The 19432-nt window shown below is 41.9% G+C and overlaps 2 protein-coding genes and 1 long non-coding RNA gene across 3 annotated transcripts; all 3 read right to left on the reverse strand.

Moving 5' to 3' along the window:
• Window positions 1–12372: 12372 nt before the first annotated feature.
• Window positions 12373–13243, reverse strand: LOC147890258 (uncharacterized). The gene is made up of 2 exons (XR_015542775.1): window positions 12865–13243; window positions 12373–12718 (listed from the first exon to the last, which is right to left on the reverse strand). It is a non-coding gene; the product is annotated as an uncharacterized LOC147890258 (long non-coding RNA).
• On the reverse strand, window positions 13029–13866 carry LOC147890259 (serine/threonine-protein kinase STY8-like). The gene is made up of 2 exons (XM_087390245.1): window positions 13257–13866; window positions 13029–13165 (listed from the first exon to the last, which is right to left on the reverse strand). The coding sequence occupies exons 1-2, from the start codon at window positions 13864–13866 to the stop codon at window positions 13029–13031; spliced, it is 747 nt and encodes a 248-aa protein (XP_087246371.1).
• On the reverse strand, window positions 13672–14962 carry LOC147890260 (uncharacterized). The gene is made up of 2 exons (XM_087390881.1): window positions 14620–14962; window positions 13672–14498 (listed from the first exon to the last, which is right to left on the reverse strand). Exon 2 carries the CDS (start codon window positions 14392–14394, stop codon window positions 13888–13890), a length of 507 nt encoding a protein of 168 aa, XP_087247007.1. The 5' UTR covers window positions 14395–14498; window positions 14620–14962; the 3' UTR covers window positions 13672–13887.
• Between the last annotated feature and the right edge of the window lie 4470 nt (window positions 14963–19432).

The following is a 19432-nucleotide window of genomic DNA, read 5'->3' on the forward strand; positions in this document are numbered from 1 at the left end:
TGACTAAGGCATCATCAACTCTTTGGCAAGGTGAAGTGGTGCATGAATTGATCTATAGACTCTATTGGCAATACATTTGGATATCGTTCATGCAAGATCCTCACTCCACACTCTACTGTTGTCCGAGCCAAATTTTGTACACCGCTTTCACCATTGTCCTGATCAACATTCATTAAGAAGTGTACATTCTCATTTTTTAGCACCTTTCTCTGAGCCTTACTGAGATAGATGCTAAAACTTCCTCTTCTCACCGGCATGAGCCATCTAATATGCAATAAGCTGCAACACAATATTCGAAAAAGAATTATGTGCTAGGTGCGATAAAAATTTAATTAAGCCATAACAATTAACAATGCAAGAAATTTTAAAAATGACATAGGTATAACCTCTCAACTCAAGCTCAACTCATGTAACAGACTACAGAAAATCAAATCACAAAAAATAAGTGTGTAACCTTGACTAACTGTGGTCTTCACATCTAACACTAGTCTTCAATTGCAACACACAACTATCAAGGGACAGTTGAGTGCCAGGCTAAGTGTCTATGAGCACATCGCATGATATCAAACTTAGACTACATCACATAACTCTCAAGAGAGAGATGAGTGCCAGAATAAGTGTGCTTGAAAACATCTCTAACTTTAGATTGCAACACACAACTCTCAAGGGAGAGATGAGTGCCAGAATAAGCATCTATGAAAACATCACTAAGATTAGACTGCAACACACAACTCTCTTAAGAGAGATGAGTGCCAGCCCACATTAGAGGAGATTTGGGGTCTCAAAAGGGCCTCCAATTAGTGTTTCCTAATTTCAAGGGATTAGAGAGGGTTTGAGGTGTACCAATGAGAGTGCTTCTTTGTGTGGGGCAATGGTACATTGAGGTGTACAAAAGGACATGTTGAGCATTTATGGGTGGGGAGACCTCTCACCCATGGTTTAGACCCATGATCTTCACTCCCAGCCATTGATCTCATCTACAATCCAAGGGATACATTCAAATTTGTGGTAGAATGCTCCAAGCCATTAGATCAAGGTGTAGATCCAATGGGATACCCTCAAAGGATAGAAGGATCAAATCTAAACCCTTGAAAATGGCAAGGATCTAATGGATGAGATCAAAAGAGGAGGGGGATCATTTTAAGCCATCCATCTGGAAATAGATCTAAGGGTGGAGATGCAAGGAAAAGGCGCTGGAATCTGGGCCACTGATCTCAAGGAGATTCGCAAGAAAAAGGTGCTCAAATCTGCACTGTCCATCATGCACCTAAATCTCTACCATTGATCTCAATGGCTCCATCTACACCCTTCAACATGTGCCTCAATCTAGGCCCTTCATTTGATTCTTTGATCTCCATGATTAGATCTATCCAAGATCTAATGGTCTACAACAAATGGCGACCTCTTCCCCTTTATTATACCTCTATTTTGTCAACCTTTGCTAGTTTGGAGGCCACCAATTTGAGCGTCCTAGGCCTTTGATCCATCCACCATCCACCTCCATCCAAGGGCCAAGGTTGATCAATTTCAAAATAAAGGTACCCATGCTAGTTGAGTAAACGCTAGGGGACCCTTAGCCCATGGGTTACCTTAGTGGGTTCACTTTTTCTGAGCTTTATCCATTCCTTATGAGGCCCTTTTGAGACCCCAATTCTCTCCTAATGAGAGTTCCTACAAACAAACATGTCTATACAAACTGAGACTGCAACACACAACTCTCTTAAGAGAAATGAGTGCCAACCTCCTCAGATAAAAAGCAATTATTTATATAAAAATTAAAACTGCAACACACGACTCTCTTAAGAGAGATGAGTCCCAGTCTGAAACATAAATCAAATCAAACATTAAAAAGACTACAATACAAAAAAAGAATTAACTAACAAAAACAGACTATAGCACACAACTCTCGCAAGAGAGATGAGTGCTAGTCTAGACACTAAAATAAAATACCAAACAAACATTAATTAATATAAAAAGACTGCAGCACACAACTCTCACAAGAGAGATGAGTGCCAATCCAAAACACAAAACAAACATTAAGACTGCAACAAAAATCTCTCGCAAGAGAGATGAGTGTCAGTCGCAAACAAGGACGAAGAAGGTACCTATGAAAGATGGGTGAGATGGTAGGTACCATAAGCAAGCAGGAGGTAGCAGGGCTAGCAAGCAAGTAGCGAAGATGGCATGGCTATATTTGTACAAATATGAAAAATGAGAGTGGTAGTTTTTTTATACTATGTTTATTTGTACAAATAAACTGTGTTATTCGATGAATAAAATGGAAAAAATGTTTGAATCGCTTTAAATCATAAAAAATGTGAATTTAAGTGTTAAAAAAACATGCGAATCAATGCATCTTAGTGACTAAAACCACATTTGTGTGGAGTATTAGTGCATGGATTTTGACTCTTTTGTGATGTATGGATTGATTGCTTGCATGAACACGATAGTAACATCCATCATGAAAGAAATACGGAAGGTCAGAGATGCACGTGGATGTTTACATCACACCTTGCGTATACATGCCGATAATTGCTGGACAAAAAACAAGAATAGATATATATTTGGTTTATGTTCTATGTTGGTTAGTTTGAAAATATTTAAAGAAATGGAAGTTGGTTTTCTTCTTGTCAGTCATACACATGAAAACATAGATCAAATATTTAGTATTATCTTTGGCAAGTTATAGTCAAGGGCTGTTGAAAGGAATCAAAAGTTGCTATCTTGTAAAGAATGGTAGATTGGAGGGCATTCATATAGCCACATTTACAAGGGGGATATGAAGCATTAATAGGGCACACAAATCCACACTATTTTTGATTTAGCATGCATAACGATATTCCAGTGATGCAATGGAAGCACTACTCAGTGGATGGAGATCATTTATGGAGTGAGCCATATGCTTTATTATAGAGAATAACTCCATTGGATGAGACTAGATTTGTTCTTGCAAAGAACAAAGCGGTTGATGTAGATGAAATGAAAGGCTTGGATGCCTTTATTAAACATCTTCAAAATATGATGCAAAAATATCCTGAGCAAGCAATAGAGAATGGGGAGATAATCAAGTCAGTTGAGACACTCGTCAAATCTTTACAAAAATAAGAAAATTTAATGAGCATTGAATACTCTAAATCTTTTTGGCTAGAAGAAGCTATGGCATCGAGATCCACATTGGATACAAATATGGCAATAGATGAGGAAGAAGCTGAGAAATTCCTTTTACCTCGAAAATATTGTGCTAGGAAGGGGGATAAACCCTTACCAGAGTTTGTACCCTCTGATGAGATTGAAGAGGGTATGTTTGTTGCAGTTTGGGCATCTAATACAGATTTAGAGTTGGATGAACAAGGTGGCCCAATTTGGGTGTCAAAGGTTGCTCATATAGCAAGGGATCAGAAGGGAATGCCTATAACATTCATAGCTTTATGATATGAACCAAAGCCTTTGAAAAATCTCCCCAAAAAATACACAGTGAAACAACTGTATGTGGGTTTCTTGCAAAAGAAACGTGAATGGATTCCAAATAAAGAGGGCTTGACAGAGGTGGAAGTGAGTAGCTTTATTCATTGTTGGAAATCAAGGACTCAAAGTTACAAAAAGAGCATGTCTATGATGTTGAAAAATGTATCACAATTGCTGATCCTAGCCTTGCACATATTATACATCATTTGGCTAGGCTTAACCCATCAAGTGAAAATGCAATACCAAAATCTGATGACTTTGAACGAGATTCAAAAGCATAGGATAATATATTATATGCCTTCTTCCTAAAAAATAGTATATCTTTTCACAGTGACCTTTAAACATATTATTCAATCAAATGGTGTATCTATACACCCCCTATATATTTAATTCCACCAACTCTTTTCATATATTGCATATTGAGGGGAGGCGCATAACATTTTAAGCTTTATTAGACCATATTTGTGTGGGGATAATCCAGTTTTTTGCAAATTTACCCATGATGTATTGAGTAGAGGTCACCCATTACAACCTTGGGAAATTTTTAGATTTATTATGTGGAACTTACACATCTAGTATTCCCAAAATACCCAATTTGTGAGTCTAGTAAGTGATATTGAGTAGACGTGACCAGTTCAAAAAAAAAGTCCAAACGAAGTGAGAAAGTCCAAAATTTTTGAATACAGTGTTACATTAATTACTTATGGGAATTACTAATTTTTTGCCAGCTGTGTAAATTGGTTCATTATTGTTGTGTGTGAATAATATGCAAACATGTTCATAACTAAATTCATAATGGATTTTGAAGGAGTGTCACATGTGCCGCAGTGCTATAGCAAACTCATGCAGAGTCAATGCAACCATTGATCATAAAGTGGTCATGCAGTGATCCCAAAGAATACATGCAAAGCCAGCTGTGAAAGCTTGTTGTATAATTCTTAATGTACAGTAAAACAAGGAGTGAGGCATACATACCATTTCACAACCCCAATATCATAGATTTGACTACAGCAGGGATTTTTTCCGAGTAGCCAACAGTGTGATTCTTCTAAACACAATTTTGCAAAACAGAACTAATGGCATGCACACAGCAAAACAAATTCTTCCGTGTCAATACCAAAGCCATAGCCAGCACAACCCTACACAATAATTAGACTACTGGATTCTTTGTCATCTGTAGTCAAAAGTGTAGGTGGGGCTGGGAAAATGGACAATGCCTGATTGGACTGCCTGATTGGACTGGACTCTTGCCGGCATCCTATTCACAAAAGCATATTGCTGTTGCATCCTCATGAATACAGGAGATGTTTGAAGTAGCTCTGTTTGCAAGTGATAATAGTTCAAAAGGTTAACATATATAACTTCAAGGATCAAGATGAAGTGAAAATCATGAAAATATTGAAAATAACGTATCAAACTATTTTTTAAATGAAAAAAAACTATTTTAAAGTTTCTAAGTTTGCAACCTTAAGGCATATATTTCGACCTTGCTCACCTCTAGTTTAGGTATGTTTTCCTCAAAATTTGGAGCTTTGGGACTAAAGCCAAGGATTTCAAGTGTAGAGGTGAATGCCACAATATCCGCCTGCAACTTTCTATACATCTATGAGTCAGTTGTAGAATCCAGAAGGGACAATTCGACCGCTTGCAACTTTCTCCACAATGTCTCGACAACTATTGACATGTTTCCTAGCACAACTTGTCCTTATTAGCCTTTTCTAGTACATTGATGGCCATTTCAACATCAAGACTGGCCTTGTCGAGTCTCAACATCATAGCATATATTATGAGAGTTTTCCACCTCGACCATTGTGTACATTATTGACGATGTGCCACAGGCACTTGAGAACTGGGTTGATGATGGAAACTTCCTGATCTTGGGGGCACTCCACATATCTTCAACCACTACTGTGGCTTTAGAGGGGTCACTAGAAAGACTTGGACTTTTTTGAAATCGATTGATTTTACGCTTAAGCTTGCCCTATTGCTCAATGGTGCAGACCACACTTTCTGCAAATTCATCCCAATTGACAATGTAAGCATCCTTTTGGGGTCATTCCTTGTAGCCCTGCAATGTTCAAGGGCAAACCCCCTCACAAATGCAACCCCGAATATACTATTGGGGGGAGACTCTTGGTATACCCAAAAATAGAAAAAATTAACTTCTTGTAGAAGGTCGGGGTCACGAATGCTGTTGGACTTTATTGTATAGGCCTTCCTTGGCTCATTGAACATAATGATGCACTCCAATTCAAGAAGGTCCACATATGTTAACCTTCGTGGGTTTTTACCAGTAATGTTGAGGCCATAAACCTCATGAAAGTCTTGAGCAACACAACCCCCCTAGATGACTCCATGATTGTGAGAGACGAGACCTACAAGAGTTATTAGAGAGGAGACTAGTTGGAACTGTGAGGGATGAGACCTACTGGTGGGAAATGAAAGCGAGAGGGAGGGAGGAGGGAGCAAGGTGATAGGGTAGTTTCTTGTGTGAGGTTGAGTGTAGGAGTGTGGATTCTGAGTAGGGAAAGACATTGACAATGAAGAAAGGAGAGACAGTGATGATGATGTTGACAAGGAAGTAGGTGATGATGCTCAAGAAGAAGGTGATGATTATCAAGAAGAAGGCTATGATGCTCAAGATGAAGGCTGAGCTAGAAAGAATGCAGTAGAATTATGGCTCCGTCATAGTCTATTGATGATCTAAGGTGATGAAAATCTATGTTGATGTTTTGGATGATGCTTGATTCTTCTACAAATGGGATGCTGCCTCATGCAAAGTTAGCTGCTCTTTCTACCACATCTCCTACTCGATCCTATCCATCTTTAATTTCTTGTGTTTCCTTCTCTCCATCCCTATCCTTTTCTGTGGTGTGACTCTGTGAGATACAAGACCTTTAGAAATGAGAGCTGCGGTGTTTCAATGAGACATGAGTAGGCAATTACAATTGAAGGATTGGTTTCATTATGTTTTGAAAGTGTCAGTACAACTAGACATTTGAAACATACAAGTTGTCCAATCCATTACGTTATATAAATCCCACCACCAAGCACTCTTGAAAATTTGCTAAAAGAGTTCTTATTTAGCACATGCTTTTAAGCACAAAAAGTGTACCAACCAAACATGCATACACCCCCTAACCACTTCTTTAATCAATAAAATTTTGAGTTTATCAATAAAATCTTGAATGCCTATTGTTTACCACAATTCAATCCATCCTGACTGGGTGCTACCTTTGCTTTTGCGCAGCGTGATACGTTAGGTGAAGGTGAACAAATTACGAAAGATCCACAGGACAGTTTTCATTAGCTAGAAGATCAAATTGTAGCAACCATACTCCACTGTAATAGGAGATTAAGTCCCTCTATTTTAATGGAGGGCCATCAAATTATGGCCTCCATTAAAGAAGGCCCCTTTTTTAATACAAACTTACAAGGCTTTTATCAAAATTTAATTAAGAAACCCCATATGTAAATACATTTATGTAAATTTACCTTCAATTTTTAAATTAAAAACCCCTCCATTTGGACCCGCATGGTATACTTACATATTTCTAGGTGAACCATACAGGGCTGCTACATAGTACCAGATATAGAAATCGGCTATTAGATAAACTTTGTAAACTTAGAATGTCTAGCTGAGGGATATAAGATCAAGCTACTTACACACCGCAAGAAATTTATAATCACAGGTGATATTCTACTCACTCTTCCTTAAAGACTACTTGCAGTGGCAAAAGAGGGGCGAAAGTTAGTGTGCTGGAAGGCAAAGCTCATGGGCGACATCCTGAAGATCTTCAAAGTGCTTCAAGAAATCAATCCTTGTATCTCTCACTCACTTGCTTCCTTGACCTTGGAATGCTTCAGAACTTGCTCAGTTGATGAATCAAAGTTTGACCTCCCTCCTTTCTTCGTTTCTTATCCCCTCGAATTACACTCGGAGTTGCAATAAAAGACTCATGTCAATGAAAGTATATATGCTCTCTATTGGACACTGATAAATTTGATCATCTAAGGTGCTCCTCCTCCTCCTCCTCGTTTCATGATGATGATGATGATGATGATAAATGGACTCCTTTGGCTTTCCTTGCACTAAGCTTGAGAATTTGCAGCGATCATATGAGTTGCTTGAACGATCAATCTAAGCTCTCATCCTAGTCCTACAATGTAAGAAACTCCCCACTAGTTTATTAAAACTACATGAAGCATCTAGAAAACATGAACAATACAGCAACCACAAATTTTTGAAGAAGGCTACCAAAAATATACCCTATGGCTTGCCATGGGATGAAAAGCTAAAAATCCAAAAGCTATAAGAATCTCTCCTTGAAATAGAAACATATACAAAATAAAGCACAATTCATACCCTTAGACCTGTATGATATCAACGTCCATGATTGTGACATGTGCTCAAGGAGAGCTCAAAAAAGGGAAACCTCCCCCAGGTTGTCTACCGTAAATACACAATTTAAGTTAAAGTCCACTCTAGCCTAATACCAAGTGAGCATAGGCTTGATATAGACTTGGAAATCCAAATTTGGTGGATTATCAAGAAAGTGGTGGCCTCTTAGGTGGGGTAGGTGTTCATGTGGAAGCATTTTATAGCCTACCACAAGTGCCATATCAATAAAGCATGGCACATCATATCATTATGTTGTAGGTCATCACAAGAGCTTCATGTCATAAGCCTCTACAAGCTCATTGATGACTCTGTTATGAGATTGGCCTATCTCATAGTTCATGAGATCCCTTTGGAAAAGGAGGATACCTATTATCATTAATAGAGATCATATGCTTATCATAACGAGAGGAAGAGCGAAGGATTATTGTCCTATCTCATAGCTCACGAGATCTAAACTTGTTAGCATTTTCAAAGTAGGATGCTTATAATCATTTACATAGATCATACTAATGTAAAAACCGTGGCAAGCCACACAGGATATTTCTATAAGCAAGCATGAAGATCAACGGATAAAGAAAAGTGTGCACTCTTTGTATCCTCCTTGCAATCTGATATTTCAAATGTAGTCGTCACAGGATCATTTGCTACTCTCAAAGATTTGCACTCTGACGATCTTATACGTGGACCTTCTTATCGCAGATGCTTGGACACACAAGTTATAATGCAGTAGCAAGGTGAGTAGATCAACATGAAGCTTGAGCAAACATGGTCTCAACTAATATAAATGGATCTATCTCAAATAGGATTCAACGCAAAAGCTACCAAGCGAGGAAAAGGATAATGAGGGCGTAGGATGCGCAATCCAAACATATTCTAGCTTGAAATCAAGGCTACGATCTCAATTGGAGCACGAGATGGAAGATTGCAGTAGGAATCGGGATGCTTCACATTATCTGCCTCTTCCCAATTTTATAATACGTTCAAACATCTAGGAGGACAAGTGGAGGGTTGGCACAAGGAATCTTGCCACCTCATCCTACTTTCCCCATTATTTAACTTGCACTCTTGGACCTTCTATACCTTCCCCACATGGGCCTATCCTACATGGAGGGAATAACCCAATATAATATCCATCTCCACCTATTTTATATTACTTCTCCCATGGACTTTGGGCCATATCTCACTAAATGCAGGCATGGGACCGCTTAGGTGGAAGGATGGCACATGGAGGAGCCATGCCACCTTAACATTTTATAATATTACTACCATGGATTATGTACAACACACCTTATGGGTCCTCTAACGTGGAAGGGTGGCACATGGTCATGCCCTGCCACCTCAACCCTGGGCCCTATGCACTCCATATTTTATTATACTATTGCCACACATACAAATACACACAGATATTAATGCCTTTTTTCTTAGACAAATTTATCCATAACAGCTCCCCCCCCCCAGGTAGGGAATGCACAGCATCTCATGAGTTCTCGGAAGCTATCATTCACTATGATCTGAAGCCGTACGTGTAGGTCGCATTTCCATTTGTAGAAGCTTTTGGACTCATGGTGTAGGGAGGGAAAGGGACAAGCGGGCGAGGATGGAGGGTGGCATCAACATAGAGAGAGAGCAGGTTGTAGGGAAGGACGGAGGGTGAGGAGTGGTTGGTGGGTGAATAGAAAGAGATGTTAGTTGAAACTCACGCTTTAGCAATGAGCGTCGACTCTGTGGACACGCAGAGGAGCACAGAGGGCCAAAAACACCAAAGGACCAAAGGATGGCTGTGGAGATCAAATGATCTGCATGGAAACTGCATGCTCCATGCAAACTATGCTAACTACCATTTCTCCAACGTTTCCCAATACGTTTTTCCAAAAAAGCATTAAATTTTCAGCAGATTCTCTTAAAAAAACTTCCAATTTGCATCCAATGGCCCACAATGTTCAATTCAACCCATTCTAATCTAACGATAGAGAATTCTCCAATCGTCTTCCCCCCAAACCTCTCTCCTTAAGAGAGAAAAAGATTCTTATCATATTTGATTACAAGAGGAAGATCCAAAGATTAGTGTCCTAATACTTCCACTAGCTCATTGATGACTCTGTTATGAGATTGGCCTATCTCATAGTTCATGAGATCCCAACTTGTAACTATTTGGAAAAGGAGGATACCTATTATCATTAATAGAGATCATTTGCTTATCATAACGAGAGGAAGAGCCAAGGATTACTGTCCTATCTCATAGCTTGCGAGATCCGAACTTGTTAGCATTTTCAAAGTAGGATGCTTATAATCATTTACATAGATCATACAAATGTAAAACCCATGGCAAGCCACGCAGGATATTTCTATAAGCAAGCATGAAGATCAACGAATAAAGAAAAGTGCGCACTCTTTGTATCCTCCTTGCAATCTGATATTTCAAACGTTGTCGTCACAGGATCATTTGATAATCTCAAGGATTTGCACTCTGACAATCTTATATGTGGACCTTATCGTAGATGCTTGGACACACAAGTTACAATGCAGCAGCAAGGTGAGTAGATCAACATGAAGTTTGAGCAAACATGGTCTCAACTAATACAAATGGATCTATCTCAAATAGGAATCAATCCAAAAGTTGCCAAGCAAGGAAAAGGATAATGAGGGCATAGGATGCAGGATCTTGACATATTCTAGCTTGAAATCAAGGCTACGATCTCAATTGGAGCACGAGATGGAAGATTGCAGTAGGAATCAGGCATGCTTCACGTAACTATCTGCATCATGAGTGCTCGGAAGCTATCATTCACTATGATCTGAAGCTGTACGTGTAGGTCACATTTCCATTTGTAGAAGCTTTTGGACTCATGGTGTAGGGAGGGAAAGGGACAAGCGGGCGAGGATGGAGGGTGGCATCAACATAGAGAGAGAGTAGGTTGTAGGGAAGGACGGAGGGTGAGGAGTGGCTGGTGGGTGAATAGAAAGAGATGTTAGTTGAAACTCACGCTTTAGCAATGAGCATCGACTCTGTGGAGACGCAGAGGAGCACAGAGGGCCAAAAACACCAAAGGACCAAAGGATGGCTGTGGAGATCAAATGATTTGCATGGAAACTGCATGCTCCATGCAAACTATGCTAACTACCATTTCTGCAACGTTTCCCAATATGTTTTTCCAAAAAAGCATTAAATTTTCAACAAATTTTCTTTAAAAAACTTCCAATTTGCATCCAGTGGCCCACAATGTTCAATTCAACCCATTCTAATCTAACGATGGAGAATTTTCCAATCGTCCTCCCCCCAAACCTCTCTCCTTAAGAGAGAAAAAGATTCTTATCATATTTGATTACAAGAGGAAGATCCAAAGATTAGTGTCCTAATACTTCCACTATCTCATTGATGACCCTGTTATGAGATTGGCCTATCTCATAGTTCATGAGATCCCAACTTGTAACTATTTGGAAAATGAGGATACCTATTATCATTAATAGAGATCATATGCTTATCATCACGGGAGGAAGAGCCAAGGATTATTGTCCTATCTCATAGCTCGCGAGATCCGAACTTGTTAGCATTTTCAAAGTAGGATGCTTATAATCATTTACATAGATCATACTAATGTAAAACCCGTGGCAAGCCACGCAGGATATTTCTATAAGCAAGCATGAAGATCAACGGATAAAGAAAAGTGTGCACTCTTTGTATCCTCCTTGCAATCTGATACTTCAAACGTAGTCGTCACAAGATCATTCGCTAATCTTGAGGATTTGCACTCTGACGATCTTATACGTGGAGCTTCTTATCGCAGATGCTTGTACACACAAGTTACAATGCAGTAGCAAGGTGAGTAGATCAACATGAAGCTTGAGCAAACATGGTCTCAACTAATACAAATGGATCTATCTCAAATAGGATTCAACCCAAAAGCTTCAACCCAAAAGTTGCCTAGCGAGGAAAAGGATAATGAGGGCGTAGGATGCGGGATCCAGACATTCTAGCTTGAAATCAAGGCTACGATCTCAATTGGAGCACGAGATGGAAGATTGCAGTAGGAATTGAGCATGCTTCACATTATCTGCATCATGAGTGCTTGGAAGCTATCATTCACTGTGATCTGAAGCCGTACATGTAGGTTGCATTTCCATTTGTAGAAGCTTTTGGACTCATGGCGTAGGGAGGGAAAGGGACAGGCGGGCGAGGATGGAGGGTGGCGTCAACATAGAGAGAGAGCAGGTTGTAGGGAAGGACGGATCTGTGGAGATGCAGAGGAGCACAGAGGATCAAACGCACAAGAGGATCAAAGGATGGCTTTGGAGATCAAATGATTTGCATGGAAACTACATGCTCCATGCAAATTATGCTTACTACCATTTCTGCAACATTTCCCAATACGTTTTTCCAAAAAAGCATTAAATTTTCAGCAAATTTTCTTTAAAAAACTTCCAATTTGAATCCAATGGCCCACAATGTTCAATTCAACCCATTCTAATGTAGCGATGGAGAATTCTCCAATCGTCCTCCCCCCAAACCACTCTCCTTAAGAGAGAAAAGGATTCTTATCAGATTTAATTACAAGAGGAAGATCCAAAGATTAGTGTCCTAATACTTCCATTATTTGGGCCCTTGTGTCTTTTAATTCTTGTAAACTCTATTATACACCCCAAATTCTTTATTAGAAATAAGAAAGCTGCTTGTGAGAATATCCAAACGGAAATTATTATTGAGCGTCGCTCTTGCTCCTCTGAATTTCAAGGACGATCTCTCCTAAGCTCGAGCTGCAAAAGTGGTCTTGAAGCCTTCAAGGAATCCCCAATCTCGGCTGCCCATTTACCGCAGGGCCTCTGCCTTACTCCTCGGAATTTCTTCGGGGTGCTCTGTTCATAGGCCATCGAGTTTTAGTACCAATAACGTCGCTTCATCTAGGCCTATCCCAATGCCTAAAAATTCATGTCAAGGAAACAGCGGTATTGCACAACAAATTGCAAAACGGAAGGCGTTGTCCACACCAGCATGTACGTACCTTCTATTGAAGCCGCACCGAAATGCTCCACCGCAAAAAGCTCCTCCTCATAGCACCAATCTGCACCGAAACGCCTCACCGCTTTTGATAACTCACTATCTCCGACGCTCAGAGAATACATGACTGGTGGACTTACGACTGAATCCTTGGCAATCTTGAACCAGTCACGAATTTCTTGGAAAGAAGGTCGCAGTCCGGGTTCTCCGTGCCAGCACTTCTGCAAAACTAGGATAGCTTCCACTCGGAAAGCAAGGCCTCACTACTCGTTTCGCCTGCCTTGGATGTAAATTCGGAGACTGTCCTGTGAGAATTGTAAAGCATAGCATGCCGAAGCTATACACATCGGCCTTTTTAGAGTATACTCCACTCTCCTCTTCGTCATCACCCCACACCTCTGGTGCCATCTAATCTCTTGAACCCTGTCGAAAAGTTGCTCCAGACAATTTTGGCGGTCACGTATGTCGTCCTTGCTATTCCAAAGTCACTGATTTTAGCGACGACGTATTGCTGGCTACTATCTGGCAAGGCATCTCTATGTCCATACTTAAGGAGGATGTTAGCAGGTTTTAGATCGCGATGAAAAACCAGCTGATAATGTAAGTATTCCATGCCCTTAGCAATTTGAAGCATTATGTCCAATGAGACCAGGAATGGAATTAGATTGTCCTTTTGTCTACAAATGAATTGATCTAGGTCAGCGTCCATGCACTCCATCAACACACACGGCTTGCTCTTCTTGTTGTAGAAGTATCCTACTGGGGGCATTATATTCGGATGCCTCAAGTTCAGCACTGCATGAACTTCTTTTTCAAAAGTTGTATCGTTTGGTTGAAATGTTTTTACTGCCAATTCTTGGGAAAGCCAAGTTGCTTTTCTCACTTTACCATAGGCTCCTTGGCCCAACTTTTCTTTTAGCTCCATCCGTGTGAGATCGATATGCAAGGAAACTGGCAGCTCCTTAGCACTGGACGGTGCATGAGGCTTTAAACGTTGCAACAACATACGTGCAATGTATAGCTTCTCTTAGTCTTTCAAGTCCCCAGTTTTTTCTCCCTCAGAATGCAAGTACTGAGTTGTCTCACGAATCAGCTCTTCACGATCTTTTACTACAGCTTCAGGGAATGTCTCACGGTAGAGCCTCTTTAGGGTCCTTCTAACTTCCCACACAGTGCGACGTTCTTTCTTTGTCAGGGACAGGTCGGGAGCACTAACATTTATCGAGCTGACGTACCGGTGAAGAGTCTCCACAATATCAAGGAAATCCTCCTTGCTCTCTTCCTTCACCATGGCTCTTCCCAACCAGTTAGCTCCGACGCAAGCTTCTAGCAAATCCTTGCCCCTCCATACGAGTCGCAAGATGTCCTGCATCAACAACTCCGGGGCCCCTGCCCGAATATCCGTTTCCAGGATTGCGAGACATTTATTAGCGTGTTGTATGGCCTGGGAAAGGGTTGAGCACTGCTGGGCACTGCTGACCAGTGATCTGTCTTTGTCTTGGTCTCTCCTCACGTTGCTTTGCATTTTCTTCATGACTTCAGCTACCAGGAAACTGGTACTTGACACACAGCCTCGAAATTATCCGTAGAGAATTGAACGCCTTCTAGAGGAACTCACAGATCCTTCTTAGTTGTGTTCTGTCAACGCACCAAAAGAAGCAGACAATCAGAATCCCAACTTCTTCTCAGCACATCTCAACAATTGAGAACGAAGTGACGCAAGCCAAAATCTTCGAAAGTAAGAACATCCCGCGCTGACCTGAACGAGATGGACGATCGAGTACAACGGCCCTCCTTTCGATTTGAAGGAGGGGAGCAAGTTTTGACGAGCAGATGCGAGGGCAAAGTTTAGATCTGTCTTTGGCTCAACTTCTTACCATGAGAACCTCTAACCCACTCGACGCCAACGACGATACAAGTTCCCGTTGAAGGGCAGAAGTTAGCAAAGGGTGGATCTACATCACGTGAGAAGCAGCAGCTGCACGGGGCACCTACTTGACAAAACTTCCTCGCAGCTTCAATTAGATAGTGAAGGAAAGCAGAGGGAAGGAGTTGAGGAAGAACGCACCTTCCCCTGCGAGAACGAAAGCAGAGGGAAAGAGTTAGGATCGTCAAGAGACACGGAGACGCGTGAGAAAGTGCATATTTGACTGAATTGTTTAGATCATTGCTGTCCACAAGAAAATTTGACGAGGTCGCCCAAGATCGGGCCATTGAACCAAACTAGTAGCATGACGCGTCTACGACGGGTCTACTACGGGTTAGAGACACGCTCCGCTCCGTCTCTACTTGCATATGCTAGTACAAAGTTATTGTGGTCTCTGATTGGATACTTCTTTGGCCATTTGTGGTGCTTAACATCACCTCAATACCTCTCAAGGTTGGCACCACTTGGTTAAGGGGACCATTCGTCGGTAAGATTGAGGCCACAGACCTTGTAGTGAATGAAGTCAAGGATCTTGTAGAAGACAATAGCGGAGAGGTCAAGGTTGAGGGACAAACCTTGTGGATACTCTCTTCGAGAAGCGATTCATGTAGGTAGTGCCTCTTCCATCCATTCATGTTGGAGACATCAATGCAAAAGACTGATGGCCACTTTAAAAAATGTATCTACTCGACAACCTCCTTCAAAATTGGGAGGGAGGGGGAGGGGGCGGGGGGGGTTGGGCAAGGCATGCTAAGAGAGGGAGCCACGTGGCAAATCTCCTAGCTCCCCCTCCACTGTAGCTCCTCCTGCTACAAGGCACCTCTTTCTTAAGAAATATAATAAAAGCATCATGACTCTCGCACCTTGCATGGGAAGATAATGCATCTCATGTATTGGAAGAACCATGCCTTCATGTAGAGCTCAATGCCCATTGCCTATGCACCCATTATAATGATGGAGCGAGATGAGATTGGCATAACTTGAAGGTCGACATGCCAGATGGGGTAGTGTCATGAAAGGCCTCATGATATTACATGCTAGGCAAGGGATGGCTACATGGGAGAGGTTGCAAGTCATGTGCAGGCTGAAAGATTTGTGAAGGACTCCACTCATAGGAAACCCTCCCCTTCCCATGCAGAACACAAATTATATATAGAAGATAGATAGATGTCATGTGTGTGTGTGCAACACGCATGCATGCTTGTGCATTAGAGAGAGAGAGAGAGCTTGTCAAAGGCCCCCTTTTATAGGCACTGAACCCCCTTCAAAATGGACGACCAACCAGCCCCTACTAGCCCCCCTACTAGCCGACTGGATGGGGGGCCCTATAAATGCCCTTTAGGGCTTTGGGTTTTTGCTAGCCTGCCTGGTCACGTGCCTTCCAGTGACTCACCCAAGCTATTCCAGCTCTGCTGTATGCCCCAAACCAGGCCTATATGGACCCAAAACATCCACGAACTGCTGCTCCTACCTTCAGCCTCTATTCCACCTCTTAGTGCGGGCTCATGTAGACTTTTTGAGCTACTCCAAATAGTCTGTACATCTATCCACAACCCTCCATATAGGTCCCATATACCTAGATAAATCCAGGAACATTCCCAAACTGATCCTCCATAAACACAACATGTATAGTGCAGTTTCAATCTCATGATAGTCACTCATAAGATTGAAAACCATAAACTCCATCACGCATAGTAGGGACTAGCTACTATGACATCCTCACTAACATCATCAGTGCCCAACAGCGGGTGTAGACCATAGTATAAAAATATGCTCTCACACGTACAAATCCACACACCCACACATACTTGAGTATCCATTTATACAAAGTCTTCCTACTATGTTTCCATCGATACTTCGGAGGTGAAGGACAGACTCAGCCATGACAAGGGCTAGCACTAAATGAGAAGGCTTAAATCAAAAAGTAGTCCAAAATATCTTCATTCAAGCCACAACTGAGTTGTGAAGTCTAAACTATTTCATTTTAGTCCAAGCGAGCATCTAAATTTAGCTGATAGGGCAATGCACCATTTAATATATAAAGAATTGTTGAAATACCAGCAGGCCGCAACTTGGACAAAAACTTCACACTGTGCAATTTGCATGTCTGCTAATACGGTAGAAGCATATACCTAGATGAATCCAAGAACATTCCCAAACTCATTCTCTAAAAACACAACATAGTGCACTTTTAATCGCATGATATGATAGTCACTCATAAGATTGAAAACCAGAAACTCCATCATGCATAGCAAGGACTAGCTACTATGACATCCCCATTGACATCATCAATGCCCAACAATGGGTGTAGACCATAGTATAAAAATATGCTCTCACACATACAAATCCACACACCTACCCATACTTGAGCATCCATTTATACAAAGTTTTTGTACTGAGTTTCTGTCGGCACTCTGGAGGTGAAGGGCAGACTCAGCCATGACAAAGGCTAGCTTGAAAGGAGAAGGCTAATTTTAAAAAAAGTCCAAAATCTCTTCATTCAACCTACAATTTCTTGTGAAGTTTAAATGATTTCATTGCTCTCTTGACATCATCCTCATGGCCACATAGCCCTTGCTTGTTGGTTTGCTTTGCAATCCTGTCCTCTCCAAGCATGGACAACCCCTGGAAACTTGTTTGCTAGATCTATCCTTCATGATGGCTCTCCTCTTCCACGTATTACCTCTGTTTGGCTCTCCTCTACTACCAGGTACTTCCTCAGCCAAGTACTTCTTCTGTTTGTCTACTGCCCACATGGTAGCACATGTGCTACCCATGTGGCAGCGCATCCATGCAGCCCCACATGGAATATCTGGCCACACTCCTCCACACCCCTCTTGGGGACCTCCATGGCCTCCGTAGCAACATGCAAGAGGCCTTGGAAAGCCACTCTAACCTACTCTCACGGGGGCTGGGCACACCCACAACATAGGCCTTAACTCTCTACACTATCCTCACTCACTAGGCAGGCACACCCACAAGCAAGGCCCTGTCTCTAGGGACATCACGAGATGTTGACCTCCAACAACCGTGGTGCTCTGATCTACAAAAAATTGTCCTACTACTATGCCTGGCACCTGTAGACCTTTGAGCCCACGTGCTCCTATAAGCTTATGTAAACTCTTTGTCCATTGATCCCTTCCACCTTGTTGCTCAGGTAGTCATCCTAGGTGGAAGCACCTTTTGAGCTATGTCTAAAGGCTCTTTAGCTTGGTTCACCTCATCGTAATAGGACCAACTGCTACTGGTTTTGAAGCTCCTTTCTGCTCTTCTATGGCTGCTTCAAGTGATGCCTTTGGGGGCCCCAAGACTCCCCCTTTTATAGGGCTTGCACCCCCTTCCAAATGGCCCACCAGCCAGCAACTACTAGCTAACTAGAATTCCCCTACCATCAATTGGATGGGGGGGGCCTATAAGCGCCCCTCACAGCTTTAGTTGGAGACCTTTGCTGACCTACTTGGCCACGTGGCTTCTAGCCACTGGTGCAGGTTGTTCCAGCCCTATTGGATGCCCACAAATTGGATGCCCACAAACTAGGACCATATGGACCCATAACATGCACACCTATTGTGCCTACCACTGGTCTCTAATTTGCCTCTTACCAAGCTCTTGTAGACCTTGGGAGCTGCTCCAGACTATCTGTACATCTATAGATCTGCAATCCTCCGTACTGATCGTGTGCCATAGTGCCATCATCCTCTTGACCATGCAGCCCTGCTTGCTAGTTTCCCTGTGCAGTCTTATCCTCTCCAAGCATGGATAGCCTCTCGAAGCTCCTTTGCCAGATCTACCTTCCATGGTGACTCACCTCTTGAAGAGGTGAACCAAGCTAATTCTAGGAGGTGAACTAGCAACAGTTGGGCCTATTTCTAGGAGATGAACCAAGTTAATTCCTCTGACAATGAATCAAGCTCGTCCTTGAGAAAGTTCCTTGCCTTCAAGCTCCACTTCACATAAACTTTGTCAGGGCCCTAATACCATGTTAGAAAATGGAAATCCCACTAGAGGATATCTCGCAGTAGATAGACGAGCCCAAGAATTACATGCGGAAGTCTTTCACTACGGATTGAAACTTCCTAACTTGTGTGTTTTTCAAAACCATAGATGTGTGTGCAAGCTAGTAAATATGCAGTGCATCAAAGTCAAATCTTGAAGCAAAAGTCATATGTTTCCATCCATCCACACAATACAAAAGAGATGCGGAGTCCCACAAAACCGTGGTCCTTCGATCTTACAAAAAACATCTTACTATCTGCCTGGTGCTTGTAGATCCCTGAGCCCACGTGCTCCTATAAGCTTATGTAGAGTCTTTGTCCAATGAACCCCTCCACCTTGAGTTGCCCGAGTAGCTAGCTTAGGTGGGATCACCTTTTGAGCTAAGTTTACAGCCTCTTTATCTCAGTTCACCTCCTAGTAATAGGACCAACTGCTACTACTGGTCTTGTTGCTCCTTTTTGCTCTTTTGTGACTGATCCAATTGATGCCTTTGGAGGCCCCAAGACTCCCCCTTTTATGGAGGTTGAACCCCCTTCAAAATGGCACACCCACCAGCAACTACTAGCTAACTACAATCCCCCCTACTAGCAATTGGGGGCTATAAATGCCCCTCATGGCTTTAGGTGGAGACCTTTGCTGACCTACTTGG

The sequence above is a fragment of the Dipteris shenzhenensis genome, chromosome 19 (assembly GCF_047967505.1).
Source record: "Dipteris shenzhenensis isolate YYH24624 ecotype China chromosome 19, Dip_SZ_1.0, whole genome shotgun sequence".
NCBI classification, from domain to species: Eukaryota; Viridiplantae; Streptophyta; class Polypodiopsida; order Gleicheniales; family Dipteridaceae; genus Dipteris; species Dipteris shenzhenensis.

What these genes read in the sequence shown, in the direction of transcription:
- LOC147890259 (XM_087390245.1), bottom strand. Translation starts at nt 13,866, where the DNA reads ATGTTGTTGCAACGTTTAAAGCCTCATGCACCGTCCAGTGCTAAGGAG. An exon ending in GAGATTAGATGGCACCAGAG is followed by an intron (nt 13,166 to 13,256) that starts GTGTGGGGTGAT and finishes CAATTCTCACAG; the next exon opens with GACAGTCTCCGAATTTACAT.
- LOC147890260 (XM_087390881.1), bottom strand. Translation starts at nt 14,394, where the DNA reads ATGAAGAAAATGCAAAGCAACGTGAGGAGAGACCAAGACAAAGACAGA.